General features: G+C 36.4%; 3 protein-coding genes across 3 annotated transcripts; all 3 read left to right on the plus strand.

Annotated features, from left to right (window-relative positions):
* Window positions 1-8,940: 8,940 nt before the first annotated feature.
* On the plus strand, window positions 8,941-10,596 carry LOC113351983 (cytochrome P450 76A1-like). The gene is made up of 2 exons (XM_026595873.1): window positions 8,941-9,873; window positions 9,979-10,596. The coding sequence occupies exons 1-2, from the start codon at window positions 8,941-8,943 to the stop codon at window positions 10,594-10,596; spliced, it is 1,551 nt and encodes a 516-aa protein (XP_026451658.1).
* Window positions 10,597-10,718: 122 nt separating this feature from the next.
* LOC113351984 (deoxymugineic acid synthase 1-like) lies at window positions 10,719-11,096 on the plus strand. The gene has a single exon (XM_026595874.1). It carries the CDS (start codon window positions 10,719-10,721, stop codon window positions 11,094-11,096), a length of 378 nt encoding a protein of 125 aa, XP_026451659.1.
* A 1,201-nt stretch (window positions 11,097-12,297) lies between these two features.
* LOC113353970 (non-functional NADPH-dependent codeinone reductase 2-like) lies at window positions 12,298-14,725 on the plus strand. The gene is made up of 5 exons (XM_026597433.1): window positions 12,298-12,626; window positions 13,254-13,421; window positions 13,685-13,781; window positions 13,924-14,103; window positions 14,216-14,725. The coding sequence occupies exons 1-5, from the start codon at window positions 12,313-12,315 to the stop codon at window positions 14,444-14,446; spliced, it is 990 nt and encodes a 329-aa protein (XP_026453218.1). The 5' UTR covers window positions 12,298-12,312; the 3' UTR covers window positions 14,447-14,725.
* Window positions 14,726-15,907: the final 1,182 nt, after the last annotated feature.

Raw genomic sequence — 15,907 nt, forward strand, 5'->3', positions numbered from 1 at the left:
GGAGACTGATTTGTCAAGATCTTCAACCGAAAAATCATCCTCAGACTGATCATCGGTATAAGAACTTCCATCAGTTCGCGGACTTGGCAAAGCCAATTCCTCCGGTTTCTCTCAATCAACAAAGTTCGAAAACATCGGATTAAGGAATACATGGTTATGTAATCTAAACTCTCATTCCAATCATTGAGACATTCTCAGAGGACGTTATATAGCCGTTATTCACAGACCGTTTCGCGTCAGAGCAATTCTCAAAGTAATTGAAACTTTTCATGACTTTCGTCACTAGGTGAAGATAAACTTGATCAAAGCGAAACGCTTTACCAACACATGATTTCAAGATATAGATAGGCGAGATATACTCGGCTCGAAATATCAAATGTGTATGATCCAGTCTGTATAGCATACGAATTTTGTCTCATAAGAAGTAGGAGATAGAAGAGATAGACTTTTGAGTGATATATAAGTTCAAGTCTCCACATACCTTTTTGTTGACGAGGTTCCACGGTTCCTTGAATAGATCTTCGTCGTTGTATGATGAATCTCCATGAAGTCCTTGAGCTCAACTACACTTTTCTATCCTAGTCCGAGACTTAGCTATGTAGGCTAGAAATCAAGACTCATAGTTTTGATCACTAACATTGATAAACATGCTTGAGATAGCAACGCATGCGAGGTCGACCGAGCTATGCTCTAACAATAACATGAACAATTTTTAGACATAATGGATTCACAGCTTATCCAAAAAACGTCACAATTTTTTCTAATACAAACAGAAAACATGTTCTCTCGTTTTATGTGCTCCCTCATCCCAATAGTGATGAGCACAAACTTGGATGATGGGGCACATTCTCCATACAACTAGGTTGTATCGGAGTAAGCCTTATCGTGCTTACGACGAGTATCGGAAACATAGTTCATGTTTCTCTTTGAAAGTTTCTGCCTGAAGTATTTTCTCCCAAGAAGATGATCCTTCCTTGATCTACAGGTATGAACATGAGGAGAAACTGTACTGATGTGAGAATTTTCAGAGATGGATAAATCTCTCTTAATTATATCAATGAGATTTTCATAAGATTTTCCCATTCTAAAGATTTCCTTATTATGCAAATCAGGTTGGTCACTTGAAATAATTATCAGAAATTTTCCATGACTATTTCTCTTGGCATAATTTATTTCTTTCCCTTTCTTCTGAAAATGTTCTTCATGTAGACAAAGACTATTTCAGAATAAGTGGGGAGGAACCTTTTTCCAGAAGTGATTATCAACTCTTCCTTCTGATTATTTTGAGTTGATTTTATCAGTTTGGGGTATATTCTGTCTTTCTACTGAGGAATGATCTTTCAGTTTTTTAAGACAAGAAACTTCTTTTAACACTTTTACTACAGTATTTTGAAGAAGTATAAGTTTCCTGTCAAGTGACTGAAAGTTGTATTCCTTAAGATCTTTTTCACGGAACCGGTTCAAAGTTTCCTTTGGACAAGATTTCGTTTGATCATCAGTAGTTGTAGAAGATGGTTCTTTATTCTCTTCTGACTTGGTGCAATTAGGAAAACTACCATCATCATGATCTATTTCAGACGTGATCAAACAAGTCTCGTTATCAAAATCTGTAAAATTCGAGAAAGGACTTTTGGTTTCCTCATCAGAAAAAATTATAACATAATCATTAGTCAGAGTCATATGATGAATCTCTTGTTCTTGAGTAAGTTATTTACCAAGAGCTTCTACTTTGAAAGTGAGATACATATTCTCTTTGGCTAGAATATTTAGTTGAATGTCTTTTTCTCCGATCTCTTGCTTAAGAAGATTAGATTCTGTCTTTAATATTAATATCCTTGTAGACAGAGATCTTATAGGCTTTAGGAAATTTATGATCATATTTGCAGACCAATTATAAGAAGGAAATATCTAATTTTTTTTAATGTGGTCTAAGGTAAAACAGGATGGCATCCAATGAAACAAGAAATTTTATACTAATTCATCATAAGACTGAACTACCAGAAAACAAGTGTATCACGAGACATAACTTATCATGCGCGGAGTTTGAAGATATACAAGCACAACATGGAAATGATTAAAATCATGATAGGAGATTGATAAGTGAGTTGGTTACTGAAACAATATTAATTCTTGTGTTTTTCGAGTTACGGTCCAAAGGGGTTGAAAGTGGAAGTATTCACAGCAAGTAAAGCGATTCAAGATAATGTACTCTGTCTTTGGATTCGTGTGCATAGACCAGATTGGTTGTAACTGAAGGAACTCACTAAATAAGAGTATTTACTTAGTCTAAACTATATGAAGTTGCGGTAGTCAATTTGTGTATCGGATTAATTTTGAGAGTACTCAAAAGTGGACTACGTTTCGAGGTTGTTCTGCCAAGAAGTTTTCTTCATTAACGAAATCTTGTGCGTCGTGCCATAATATTAATTTCCACATTATAAATTTTGTTATAGTTATAATTAAGTAATATCACTTGTAAGTTAATCCACTTGTTACGATCTCATAGTTAGTTTTGTCATGAACTCAACCTATATACCAAGTACTTACATGTTGTTGAATAATCTTTTAGCAGTTATCGTTTCTGTAAGATTACACAAGGTGTGTTTATATCAAAATACTGTTGTGTACTTGTATATTCTTATAGAAACAATAATTGACAAACATTATTTCAACAAGGTGTAACTTGGTAAATAGTTAGAGTTCGTGACCGATCTAACTATGGGATCGTACCAAGTGGATAAATGTACAAGTGTTATTACTTAATTATAACTATAGTAATTATTATAATGCGGCTTCTACGACTTTTGATTCTCGCAAGAACCTTATCCTTGTTGATGTACTTTTACATCATTAATAGTTGCTCCAAATTTCGTCGTGAAGACAAGCGTTACCCTGCCTCCAAAAAAACTTTTAGTGATTTTCTTTAGATTCGGGATCAAGGATAGAAATATGCTCCATGAATTAGACGAATCCAAATCTTAAGATTAGGGTTTATTTTCTTTAAGACTTATAGAGATACCTAATCTTATATATACACAAAATCAACTAGCACATCATCTAAGATGAACTCTTATGCAAAACTCACAAATAAGATCTCAATAGATAAGAGTTATACTCAATTGTGCTTGTAGTTTTCTATCGAATCTAGATTTGATCTGCAATTCTTGAATAACCTAATATCACAAGTGAAGGACTTTAGAACAAACAAGAATTATAAGAAACACAACTACAGATACAATTTTCGAAACTATCTTCCTTTCAAAATAGATCAATCTATGCTTCACGAATCTCAAATGAAGTCTTTTCAAAGTCAAACCTTAAATCACGAAGATCTTTTATAATTGTTTGGAGCAGGGGCAGAGCCAAGATTTCTAGGTTGGGGGTGCAAAATTTTTCTTTGGGGTACATTTTTTAAGGGGTGCAAAAATAAAAATAAGCTTGTTAATAGTTTAAGATCTCTGATTGGGCATAAACTAGGCTTTGGATCCAACTGGGATGGGGTGAAAGTGCACACCCCTACACTGGTATGGCTCCACCTATGTTTTGGAGGATATCTTTGCAACGAGATACACATGAGTATAGGTATTAAGTTTCTGTGTTGCTTATGATGTAAGAAATAAATTTTTTCTAACCCAATTTAATTCAATGGGATTGTTTTCATAGTTTGAAGTTTGTAGATAATAGTTAGACCAAGTAAATTCTTATTAGAAAAATTATTACCAAAGGTAAGTTCAAACTTAAAAAAAAAAATGTAGTCTTTTTAACGAAATGAGTTAGCTAATGAAATAACAGTTCATAAGAATGTCTAAAGTTATCCTTGAAATATGAAGAAGAATGAATAAGCCTATATATATAAACATTACGTTTTTGGCTCATTAAGCTTTTAGGTCAATGAATTCATCGTTGAGTCTTTAGAGAAAAAGTGAGAAAATATAGAGCTTCTCCTTTGTAGGTTTGCAAACTCAAAAAGATAGGTTCGCAAATTCAAATGCAAAATAAGATACACGAGAATTCAAGCCTCGACAGGTTCAAGAACTCAAGTTGGTAGGTTCACGAACTCAAATAAAAAAAAAACGCGTAAGGAGAATTTCCTTATACTAGGTTCGCGAACTAAAATGCAAAAGAGCTTCATGATATCTCTCTTGTATTAGGTTCACGATGTCACTTATATAAGTTCACATAATCAAATGACAATATATCTCATGAGAAGTTTTTCCTCTATTGGTTAGCGAACTCACAAGACAAAAGTTCTCATAAAAATCTCTATAATAGGTTCGTAAACTCACCGTAATCGGTTCACGAACTCAAGGCGGACCTTGTTTCCTTTGAATGTTAAGTTATATAAGATTTATGTTCATATACTCAATTCTTAGGTTTGTGAACTCAAGTGAATGAAAAACATTAGTAATGAACTACCAAAAACAAAACCTTACAAACTCAACAATGAATTTACAAGCCTTGAAATCTTCAATAACACTTGTGCTTTTCTCTAGACAAGAAAGTGCTTGGAAGTCGAAGCACCACTAGAGTTTTCAAGAAGCTAATCCATGATATGATCATCTTTGGATTATGATCAACTACTAAAATCCTCATCTTTTTCTACAATTGATAGATATAAAGAGAAACAAGTCCAATAGGAAAAACCAAGTCTTCGTTAGTTACCTCGATGAAGCTTTTTCAAATTGATGTCTTCGTGTTATCTTCAAGTTGTTCACCTGTCTTGAGTAACTTGGAAAATCTTAAGACTCTGATACCCAATTTATTCCAAACGAAGATGGCTTTAGTGGATTAATATCAATAAATAATTTTAGCACCTAAAATATAACAACATACTTAACAAACCAAGGTATACAGGTTCAACCGAGCATTAACTCTAACAATAATAAGGTTACATGTTGGGGAATGCGCTCTTTTTATATGAGAGTATAACGTAGGTGAACAACATTCTACAAAAATGTTATCATTTAGTTAGTTTTTGTTTAGCCCCAAAAGATAAGCGTTGAATTTGTAAGATAATGCCAGTCAGTACATCTATGTTAATGGATTCCATTTAATACGCCTTGGAACACTACATAAACTTTGCATGACTATTATAACAGTTACCAAAATGTTATAAGAGTTTACCAGTCCAATAAATCGAATGGTAATGATTATTTTGTTTTATATAAATTTGATAACTCATAAAATTTGATAACCCATGTGACAACTTTGAATATTATTCTTACAACATACAATTAGGATCCTGTCAACTATGATGGCTTTCACAAAACAATCATCTCATACATTTAAGGACACATATACATGGATCCAACCTATCCGCTTGTTTAGAAGCATTTACAGGTGGAGTCAGTTGAAAGCATGGGTATGCACTCCCAAGCCTTAAATTTTCCAAGCCTTAAATTTTGAAAAATCTAGGCTTCAAGCCCATTTTGACCTTTTTGCACCCATAGCAGGACTTTGTTTCCCCTTAATTAAGTTTTCGGTTCGGCCCCTTCTCCAATCAGAGCATCATGCAAAAACTATTCCACGACATTTTGGTTGTGGGAATCACTAACAAAAATAACATCCTTATCATTCATCCCCAGTTCCTACTACTCCGGGTCACCTCCAATTGTCATCGCCTCTGCTGCGTGAGAATCTGGAGTATTATTGACTAATTAAATTTGTGGGTTTCCGTTTCTGGCCGTATTATTGACGTTAATTGAATTTAGTCAAGCAACTAAGCCAATCTAGAGAGTCTTAAAAGAAAATAGTATCGATAAGAAAAGAGATCCCCTTTAAACAGTTTCGCATGCCAAACTTACTGTCAGTATTTCCCACTCGAAGTGAAAGGTAATTGAATCTGAACTAATTTACCAAGCTTTTTAAGATAGTCATAAGAGTGACATTATTTTTTAACTCCAATCCAAAGTGACATCATCAATTTTGGAGTTTTGTTGGTTGGTTTCTCCAAACCGGTAATCGATTCTATCTCTTTCGGATCTGCCCATAAACTTGTCCGAGCTTCTGACCTGACACCTACATTTGGCGTCCTCCATTAGCTTGCAAACTGGTGAAAGAGCTTATGTCAGTCATGTTCGTACGAAACTAGATAGGCTGCAAAGATGAATTTAGGATGTGCACTTATCATAGAAGGCGTGCGATTCCATTTAGAGCTTAACTTTTGTCTGCTTAACGATGTGGACTTATCATCATAGAAGGCGTGCGACATTCCAATTAGAGCTTAATGAGTTTAGATTAACCCTAACTACGAGTTACCAGGAGTACTGTTGGATATATAAATGGGTAACCTTAAGCTATATATTCGAATACTTCATGTCTCATGATCACGAGAAGCAGCGAGAAGTTGAAGATAAAGATGATGCGTGAGGGATTTGGCCGGTTTGGGGGAAGCGAATCAAGTGCATGATGTCTGTAGTGGCGGAGCCAGCTTTTTCAAACTAGGGGGCTAAAAGAAGAAAACACCAAGGCGGCGGGGCAAATTTTTTGGAATTGATGGGACCAAACTAGTGATGAGCTGAACGTTTTAGCCTCTTAAACTTTCCCTCTCCGTCTCTTCTGCTCTCTCTTTTTCCTCCTTTGCAAATGAAATCACGAGAGATTCTTGATTTGAAAGTGGATATTAGGGCTTTGGTGGACTGAATTACTGGGAACGGGTGGACTAATTTAACGGATCTGGTGGACTAAATCAAGGTTTTCCTAACAATAGGATTCCTAACTGGTTTTATTTTGGTAACTCAAATCAAATCTAGTAACCCTTGTAAAGGGTTAGCAAATTAAGTAATAGTTAGAATAATTAGGAATTAGTTCATAAAAAATAAATAACTATTAAGATTGTGAGATCATTAGTTATGCATCCTAACGCATTTTCTACTAAATCACTGTTACAACTATTCCTACTCCAAAATAGATGTCAACCAAAATCAACTCTAACTCTTCATCATTTTTATTAGTAACACACTTGTACATTTCTAATACAATGATTTATTTTGAAATACAGAAAATGCAAAATACAATTTTAAGATTTTATAAATCTTTTGTTTGGAACCAACAAATAGTAGTTCTAAAACACGGGGATGACCTAAACCCGGAACTAATCTTGTCGGTGTGGGAACCAGTTCCACTTTGAGTCGTTGACAAAAGCAAAACACAATAAATTTTCTTTCTCCTTGTGCACTAAATCAAATCCTAAACTTCTTCCTCGGAATCGAATCAAGAGAAAACTCATTCGAATCGATGAAATCTTCGTCATTATTCTCATGATTTATCTTCGTTTTCTTCTAGTTTCAGAGGAATTTGAAGAGAAATAATACCGATGAAGATGATTGATTTCCGGTGAATTTGTTTTCTTCAACTCATTCTTATCGTTGCTGGTATTGCTTCTCTTGGATTACTATTATTGTAATTTTTTAATTATGAACCTAAGGTTTAAACAATGAGGGATTCTTAAAATTGGGTGGGATTTTTTGATTTATGATATTTTTGGTTCTTTCTGTTTCAATTATTATAGTTGTTTGGTATCTAATTCGATGAAGAAAACTTAGGATTTGATAAATTGGCAAAATTTCGGTGTGTTTTTGTTTGCTATTTGTGGAATTCTGGCACATTCAAAGTTCATTATAACCTGAAAGTTATTTGTCTTTAATGTTGTCTAATGACTTGTGATAACTTTATTAAAACTTTGAGCCATGTTGGAAAGTGTTTTAGCTTAATAAAGATGGATACATTCATTTTATGTTTCCTGTTTGGTTTTTGAATTTTGAGGGTGCGACTTATGTGGATCCTAACATGCCCCACTACAACCCTGTGTTTCACATGCTAGTGATGAGCAGCATGTTTGTTATACACATTTTGAGTAACCAATGGTGCTTCAAGCATGAGAGTTCATTAATTTTAGTGCTTGGAAGGCAGGCCTCTTTTTGGATTTAACATTCCTTTAAGTTGGTTTCCATGTGGTTACCAATGTTGTTTTAGGCAGAACAAGTCTTAAACCCCTGTCCTTGTAGTATTATTTTTGTTTATTTCTGTCAAATAACACCGCCACTGAGATGCGCTACTATCATGCAAGTCAAGCCATTACTTGGTGCTTCCAAAATTTAGGCCGATACATGTAGGGTATAAACATTAAAATAAAAATAAAAATACAAGACCAAAGTTTTACAACTTTTCTAATTTTCTTTGTATAGGTAGAAATCAGAGTAACAATTTGTTGTAATAGTGAGGATCAAAGAAATCGCGCCGCAGATGAATCTTAATCTCATACTATCACCATTCAACAATTTTACCATGCATCTTACTAAAAACGCATCTTCTACTGCATATATTTATGATTTTATGAGTGACCTAACCGATAACTTTAACAAGTTACGTAATCCTGTATGCGGGCTGGTCTACAACAGAATGAAGTTATAAAACCACAAAACTAATTATGTTTCAGTTGAAATGGAAGTGGGAAATTATCAACTTAAATCAGGCATGTTTACAAAATTGGTGCAAAGTTCAACTACTATGGTAGTTTAAACAGATTCACTCACAGTTTCACCCGCAGTATATAATAATAAAAAACTAGTAGTTCTTTTTTTTCTTAAGCCATTATACACCGAAATAAAACATGAGGAACAATCTTAAAACATCCACTAGCATGCATACTAATATCTGTTAGGCAGCCTTGGTCAGTTTCAATTTCACCATGTTAGTCCATATCGCACTAACCGTTTGTGTTAAAGTTGAACAGGGCGGGGCTACTTTGAATTTGAATATTCAAACTTTAACTAATCTTTTCAATCTTTCTTTCTCTCATTTTTTTCTCTCTATAAAGGCATATACATGTTGTGAAGTAAACACATCTCACAAATTGATCACATCAAGCCAACAAATTTGGAAAACACCAAGAGTTTTGAAAAACTATCATCTCTTGCCTCTTAAATTGCCTCTACAGAAATGGAGATTCATGCAACAGCTGAAATGTTAATGTGGACAGCTCTGGCTTCAGCAGATGCAATGCTAGTTCTCATCTTAACACGAAGCCGACGAAAGGCAGCAACCAACAGTCGTATCCCACCAGGACCCCCTGGATGGCCAATATTGGGTAATATCCTTGATATTGGCTTCAAGCCACACAAAACCCTAGTAGATTTCAAAAACAAATATGGCCCATTGGTTTGGCTACGGTTAGGATCCGTCAATACTCTTGTTGTATGCTCGGCGGAAGCTGCCATGGAAATGTTTAAAAACCACGATCATTCCACATGCAATCGCCACTTGAATGAGACACCGAAGATCGGTGGGTCTTACACCGGCACCATCACACTTGGTGAATATGGTCCATATTGGAGAATGTTGAGGCGTCTTTGTGCCACTGAACTTTTCTCTCGCAAGCGTATTAACCATACCGCCCCTTTACGTAGAAGATGTGTTGATAAGTTGATGAAATGGATATCTGATGAAGCCAAAGAACAGTCAGAGCACGGGGTTGAGCTTGCACGTTATGTTTTCGCTACCTCATTTAATGTCATTGGAAATCTAATGCTTTCTAGAGACCTTGTTGATCCTAAATCTAGCAAAGGAAATGAATTCTTCAATTTGACTTCTGAACTGACGGAGCTTACAGGGAAACCTAATCTAGCTGATTTCTTCCCTATCTTACGTTGGTTCGACCCACAAGGATTGAAGAAACAGACAGAGCAAAAACAAATCCAAGTTCTTAACATTGTTGGTAGCTTCGTCGAAGGACGTCGCCGCCAAGACACTGAAGGGAAACAATCCCACAACAAGGAGCAAAAAGATTTCTTGGATGTGTTGATGGAATTTGAAGGCAACGGAAAAGATGAACCAGCTAAGATTACTGACAAAAATCTAAATACATTTATACTGGTGAGTTAGTAAAGTCATCACTATGAAGACTTCTTAACCAATTATCTTAGTATGGGATCTTCACAATACTTAATTATATTAAACTTTTTTTTTTTTGCGCCACAGGAATTATTTGTCGCTGCAACAGAGACAACAAACAGCACCGTGGAGTGGGCAATGACAGAACTCCTCCGACAACCAGAGGCAATGAAGAAGGTAAAAGCTGAAATTGCCAAAGTTGTGGGTTTTGAGAGAAAGTTAGAAGAGAGCGATATTGAAGATTTACACTATCTAGACGCGGTGATTAAGGAGACATTAAGGTTACATCCTCCAGCTCCGTTGCTCATTCCTAGAACTGCTATGAAAGATACCGAGTTAATGGGGTACGTTATACCGAAGGACACACAAATTTTCGTCAATGTTTGGGGACTTGGAAGAGACCCAAGCAGTTGGGAAGATGCTGATTCGTTTAAGCCTGAACGGTTTATAGCTGCTTCAAATCTTGATTACCGTGGACAGAACTTCGAGTATCTACCATTTGGAGCAGGTCGGCGTATATGGCTAGGGCTTCCTCTAGGACACCAAATGCTTCACCTTGTGTTAGGTTCACTGCTCCATTCTTTCGACTGGTCTCTTGCAAATGGTGTCACTCCTGAGACTCTTGACATGGGAGAGAAAATGGGAACTTCACTAAGAAAGGACGTTCCCTTAAAAGCAATACCAAAGCCAGTGTTGTCAGTGTAAGGTTATGGATGGGCAGGGTTGAACTAGCTCGGTAACATGCTCTTTTCCATTTTATTGAGTTTTTGTGTTTTGTTTAATTTATTATTTCAAAAATAAAATTTATGTATTCGAAGAATAATAAAATGCCATGCAATATTATCAAGTACAAGAAAACTTGTCTAGAAGTTTGCCAAGCTCACGCAACTTTTATCAAATACGTAATTTCCATCCGCAATGAAAATAGTAGGAAACTTCGAAGGAATTGTCTCCATTCAACAGTAGAATATGTAATACAAAAGGTGGAGATGAACCGAGTCTGGCAGAACTTGAAATGGAGGGACTTCTGCAAGGCTAACAGTATCATTGTCACTGCCTACTCACCTTTAGGAGCCAGGGGAAACCCATGGGGGTCCAATGCACTCTACGAGGAGCGCATTCTGCATGAAATTGCTGAGGCTAAAGGGAAAACTCATGCACAGGTCTTGAATTATTGGATCTTACTTAATGTCTCCTCTCCATAGCGTAAAACTTAGTAAATTATAGTATGGTCTTTCGTTTTCGTATTAAATAGACAAAGTTTTGGTTAGGTATACTTGGTTCGACGAATATCTTATGGTGAGCTTATGATCTTAAAGGATTAGATGGTAACTGAATTTATATTGCGTGAGTTTAAGGTGTGTCTGAGATGGGTATACCAGCAAGGAGTGAGTTTCCTAGTGAAGAGCTATAATGAGCAGAGGATGAAGGAAAACATGATGTTTTTCCACTGGGAACTGACTGAAGATGAACTGGAAAACATAAGCAAAATCCCACAGAGAAAAGGAGTCCTAGGTGATAAGTATGTATCGGAACTTGAGGCGAGGTTTGATTCGATACGGTTTTTCTACAGGTACCTCTTCAATCAGATTATGAAACGCAATGCTCAGATAGGACATTGTCCTCACTGGTTCAAACATATAGCTGGACAACATAAATGCTCAAATAAAATAGATACTGTCTGACATATGTATGTAATGTCATCGATGTGTCTGACATAGAGACGTGCACATCCAAGTGTCGGACGCGAGTCTGACGCAGACACGTGACCATTTAAGACGCGTGCCTGCTACATATATAGGAAGGAAGTAGATAATGCAGGATCCAAAACTCATTTCTTACTGGACAACTTAGCTGCATATGACAAATTATCCATATCAAAGAGCACAAGAAGATTTACTGAGCCTTGTTTATGGAGTCCGATTTTGTGTACATTCTCAAACGAGTGTGTAAGTAACATTATCAATCTCCTCATATAATATCATTTTGGAAGTTATGTCATTTTTGCTTGCTTCGTTTAGGATTAGAGGATCGTTTCAAAGAAGCATAAAATGTAACTTGTTATCCCGTACGTGCAATATTATCTACAAGTTTGTTACTCTCACGCAACTTCAATTATCAAGTAGTACTAGAATTGCTACTGTTCTTCCTAACATAAATACCATACGCAATAAAAATAAAATAGACAAATAGTAGAAAAATTTGAAGGAATTATCTCCATTTCAAACAGTACAGTACAGAAGTCATGGCTGGATCTGACAGCCTTATCCAGCTGCGGAATATGATGACGTTTTAGTGGTCAGAGATAATTTGATATTTTCTCCTCCATTTCTCTATTCTGGTGAGCTACAAGAAATAATTCAATAAGTAGATTAAGTAATCTTTAGTACTAGATAAAGATAGAGACCTAGAGGAGGAAAAATGGAGAAAGTAATACCTGGAGTAACATTGAATTCTGGAAGTGTGATGCCTGTATTAGGTATGGGCACTGCTGCATACCCACTCGTTGAATCAGAAGAAGTGAAATTGGCGATTTTGAATGCTATCAAGAATGGTTACAGACATTTAGATACCGCTGCTCTTTACCAGTCTGAAGAATCTCTTGGTGAAGCTGTATCTGAAGCAATTCAAATTGGTTTAACAAAATCTCGAGACGAACTCTTTATCACTTCTAAGCTATGGTCCTGTGATGCACACCCTGACCGTGTCGTCCCCGCTCTTCAGAACTCTCTAAGGTATCATATCCTACTTGTTTCCGCAACGATTTAGATATATTCACATGTTATCTTTGAAATCTTTCACTCTTAACTTGACTAACTAACAATATGTTCTTTTTATGACGTGCTCCTTAGTTGGTCAAGTCTCTATGATTTGGAATCGGATACAATATGGGAATGGAATAGCTAGTACATGTTATAGACGAATAACTTTCTAACTCCATCAAAACTTTGTTTCAGATAGTCAAGTGTATTGGTATGAATGATATAACACGGTGTTCGTTTTTTTTTTTGTTGCTGAAACAACATCTGGATCTGACTCCGCACTGATTAGGAAATGAGTAAAATGCCAGACCGTTTGTTTTTTGTAATTTGAGTCGGATCTGATTCGCCACCTAGCTCAAACCTAATACTTGACTCTCTCTATCTTTTGAGTCAGAGAATAAAATGTCTATGACTCATGGGACCAAGTTTCGTATATTTTTGAATCTGTTGAGTCGGATCGGTCTTAAGAAAAAATACATTGAGTCACATCCAGATGAGTCGAGTGATTTGAGTCAAATCTAGATGAATTAGTCCAAAATAAAAAACAACAATAAATGATTAACTGTGATTGACCATCATTTTTTTTGTTTTGTGTTGTAGGAAGTTAAAGTTGGAGTACCTTGATCTATATCTGATACATTGGCCATTAAGCTCGAACCCAGCCGCAGGGCATGCGTTATTCCTGCCAAAGGATTCTTTGCTTACGATGGATTACAAGTCTGTATGGACAGCTATGGAAGAGTGTCAAAAACTTGCACTACAAAACAAGTAGCTTTTAGGGACGGCTGTTTTGAAAAAACCATCCCTAAAGAAGGATATTTGGGACGGTGATGGCCTGACCGTCCTTAATAGTCATAAAATATTTAAATCAAGGCTAAAATATGTCCGTCCCAAAGAAAAAACATGATCAAATAGTAATAGTGACGGTGGAACAGGGGACGGTACATAAACCGTCCCTAATACCTTTTGGGACGGCTTTTTGTCCTCTTGGGACGTTTTTTGGCCGTCCCAAGAGGCCTTCTGTTTTGTAGTGTTGGTCTTAAAAAGTCAATAGGTGTCGACAACTTTTCTTGTAAGAAGCTTCAAACCCTTTTGGACACTGTTAAAATCCCTCCAGCTGTTAACCAAGTGAGCTCTCATTTATGTTTTTCCTGTTTCTTTGATAATGTTTTAACATGAAACAAAATCTTGATTAGTCATTTTGTTTTCTTCAATCTCTTCTCATTCTTTTTTTCGATGTGGTTCTTCGCATGTTTAATTTGATTCAAAGGTGGAGATGAACCCGGTTTGGCAGAACTTGAAATTGAGGGACTTCTGCAAGGCTAACAATATCATTCTCACTGCCTACTCACCTTTAGGAGGGAAGGGAACCCCTTGGGGGTCCAATGCAGTCCACGAGGAGCGAGTTCTGCATGAAATTGCTGAGGCTAAAGGGAAAACTCATGCACAGGTCTTGACCTGGATCTTCCTTATGGTTATGTACATTTGGTTAGATGAATATCTCATGGAGAGCTTACGATCTTACATGACTAGATGGCAACTGAATTTTGCGTGAGTTTCAGGTGTGTCTGAGATGGATATTCGAGCAAGGAGTGAGCCTTCTAGTGAAGAGCTATAATAAGCAGAGGATGAAGGAAAACATGATGATTTTCGATTGGGAACTGACTCAAGATGAACTAGAAAAGATAAGCAAAATCCCACAGAGAAGAGGACTCCCAGGTGATATTTTTGTCTCAGAACTTGAAGCGGCGCCTTTCAAGACTATCGAAGAATTATGGGATGGAGAGGTTTGATTCAACACGGTTTTTGTATGCCGCTTGAATCAGATCACGCAACACAATGCTTACATAGGACATTTGCCTCACTGGTTCAAATATATTGTCAAGGATAGCAGAACCATTCTACCGCAACAGACTCAGCTGAGTCAGTCAGATAATAAATAGGCTAAAAACTTGTTCTCTTCTGTTAACTTTGTTATTCAGTTTTTGACTCTGTTTTAAACTCTATCTTTGTAACAACCTCTGAGTATGAATAAGAGTTTCATCTCCACTAGTTAACTGTGGAAGATATTCACCAAATCTTGTTCTCTAACGTGGTATCAGCCTCGATCCAACCCACGCTTCTCTTCCATAAAAAAGAAAACAACACAAAAACATAAATCTTTCCATGGCAGCAAACACAAATAGCCTTCGTCAAATCCAATTCAATACATCACCTTGTAACACTGAAACACACTGAAACCAACCATTTACTATGGAAAACTCAATTCAAGTCAATCCTCAAAGGATATGGTCTAACAGGCTATATCGATGGCACACTAGAAAAACCAACCAGAAACCTCCCTAATACAGAAAATAGCAATCCAACATTTACAGACTATGATGCACATGATCCACTCCTTGTAGGTTTGTTGAATTCTACATTAACCCCTGAAGTTCTTGGCAAGGTTGGAGGACTCGAAACATCCAAACGAGTATGGGACACTTTGGAGAGGGAGTTTGCACCAAAAACAAAGGCTCATCAAATGAGTCTCAATAAAACTTCAAAAGTTTATTTGAATGAGGCTAAAAGTTTGCTTGATCAGCTTGCAACATCAGGGTATACTGTGTTTGCTGATGAGATGAAACAATCCATTAGCAATGATTAAATCAGTCTTATGATCCTATTGTAACTGCATTAAACACAAATGAAGAGATGGATGTAGACATTATTACTGCTCATCTTCTCACATTTGAGATGAGACTTGAACAACAACTTGCTCAAATTCAACAGCCAATTGCAAATATTGCCACCTCCAACCCAGCTTCGTCCAGCAGAAATGAACCGAGAAGGCTCAACAATCAACCCAGAGGGTCGTATCAGCAAAATAACAATTAGTTCAATCGTCGCCCTCAACAACCTCAGAGGAGTTTTAATCAGGGAGAACAACCATGTTAGATATGCAAGAAACGGAATCACCAAGCAGATAGGTGTTGGTTTCGTTATGAAAAACCCAACAATAATAAACAGAAGCCGCCAACAACTTATATTGCTCTTCTTGGAGGTGCACCTGATAATCAATGGGTGACAGATAACGGTGCTATTCATTACTTGACTGCAGACATGCGAAACTTGACAATCCCACATGAATATGACTATTGAGAGAGTACATGTTTGTAATGGTAATGCACTAAACATTGCCAATATTGGTAATTCCTCCTTCACGTATAAATCAAGATCATTCCATTTAAACAATATTTATCATGTACCACAGA

The sequence above is a fragment of the Papaver somniferum genome, chromosome 2 (assembly GCF_003573695.1).
Source record: "Papaver somniferum cultivar HN1 chromosome 2, ASM357369v1, whole genome shotgun sequence".
Taxonomy (NCBI): Eukaryota; Viridiplantae; Streptophyta; class Magnoliopsida; order Ranunculales; family Papaveraceae; genus Papaver; species Papaver somniferum.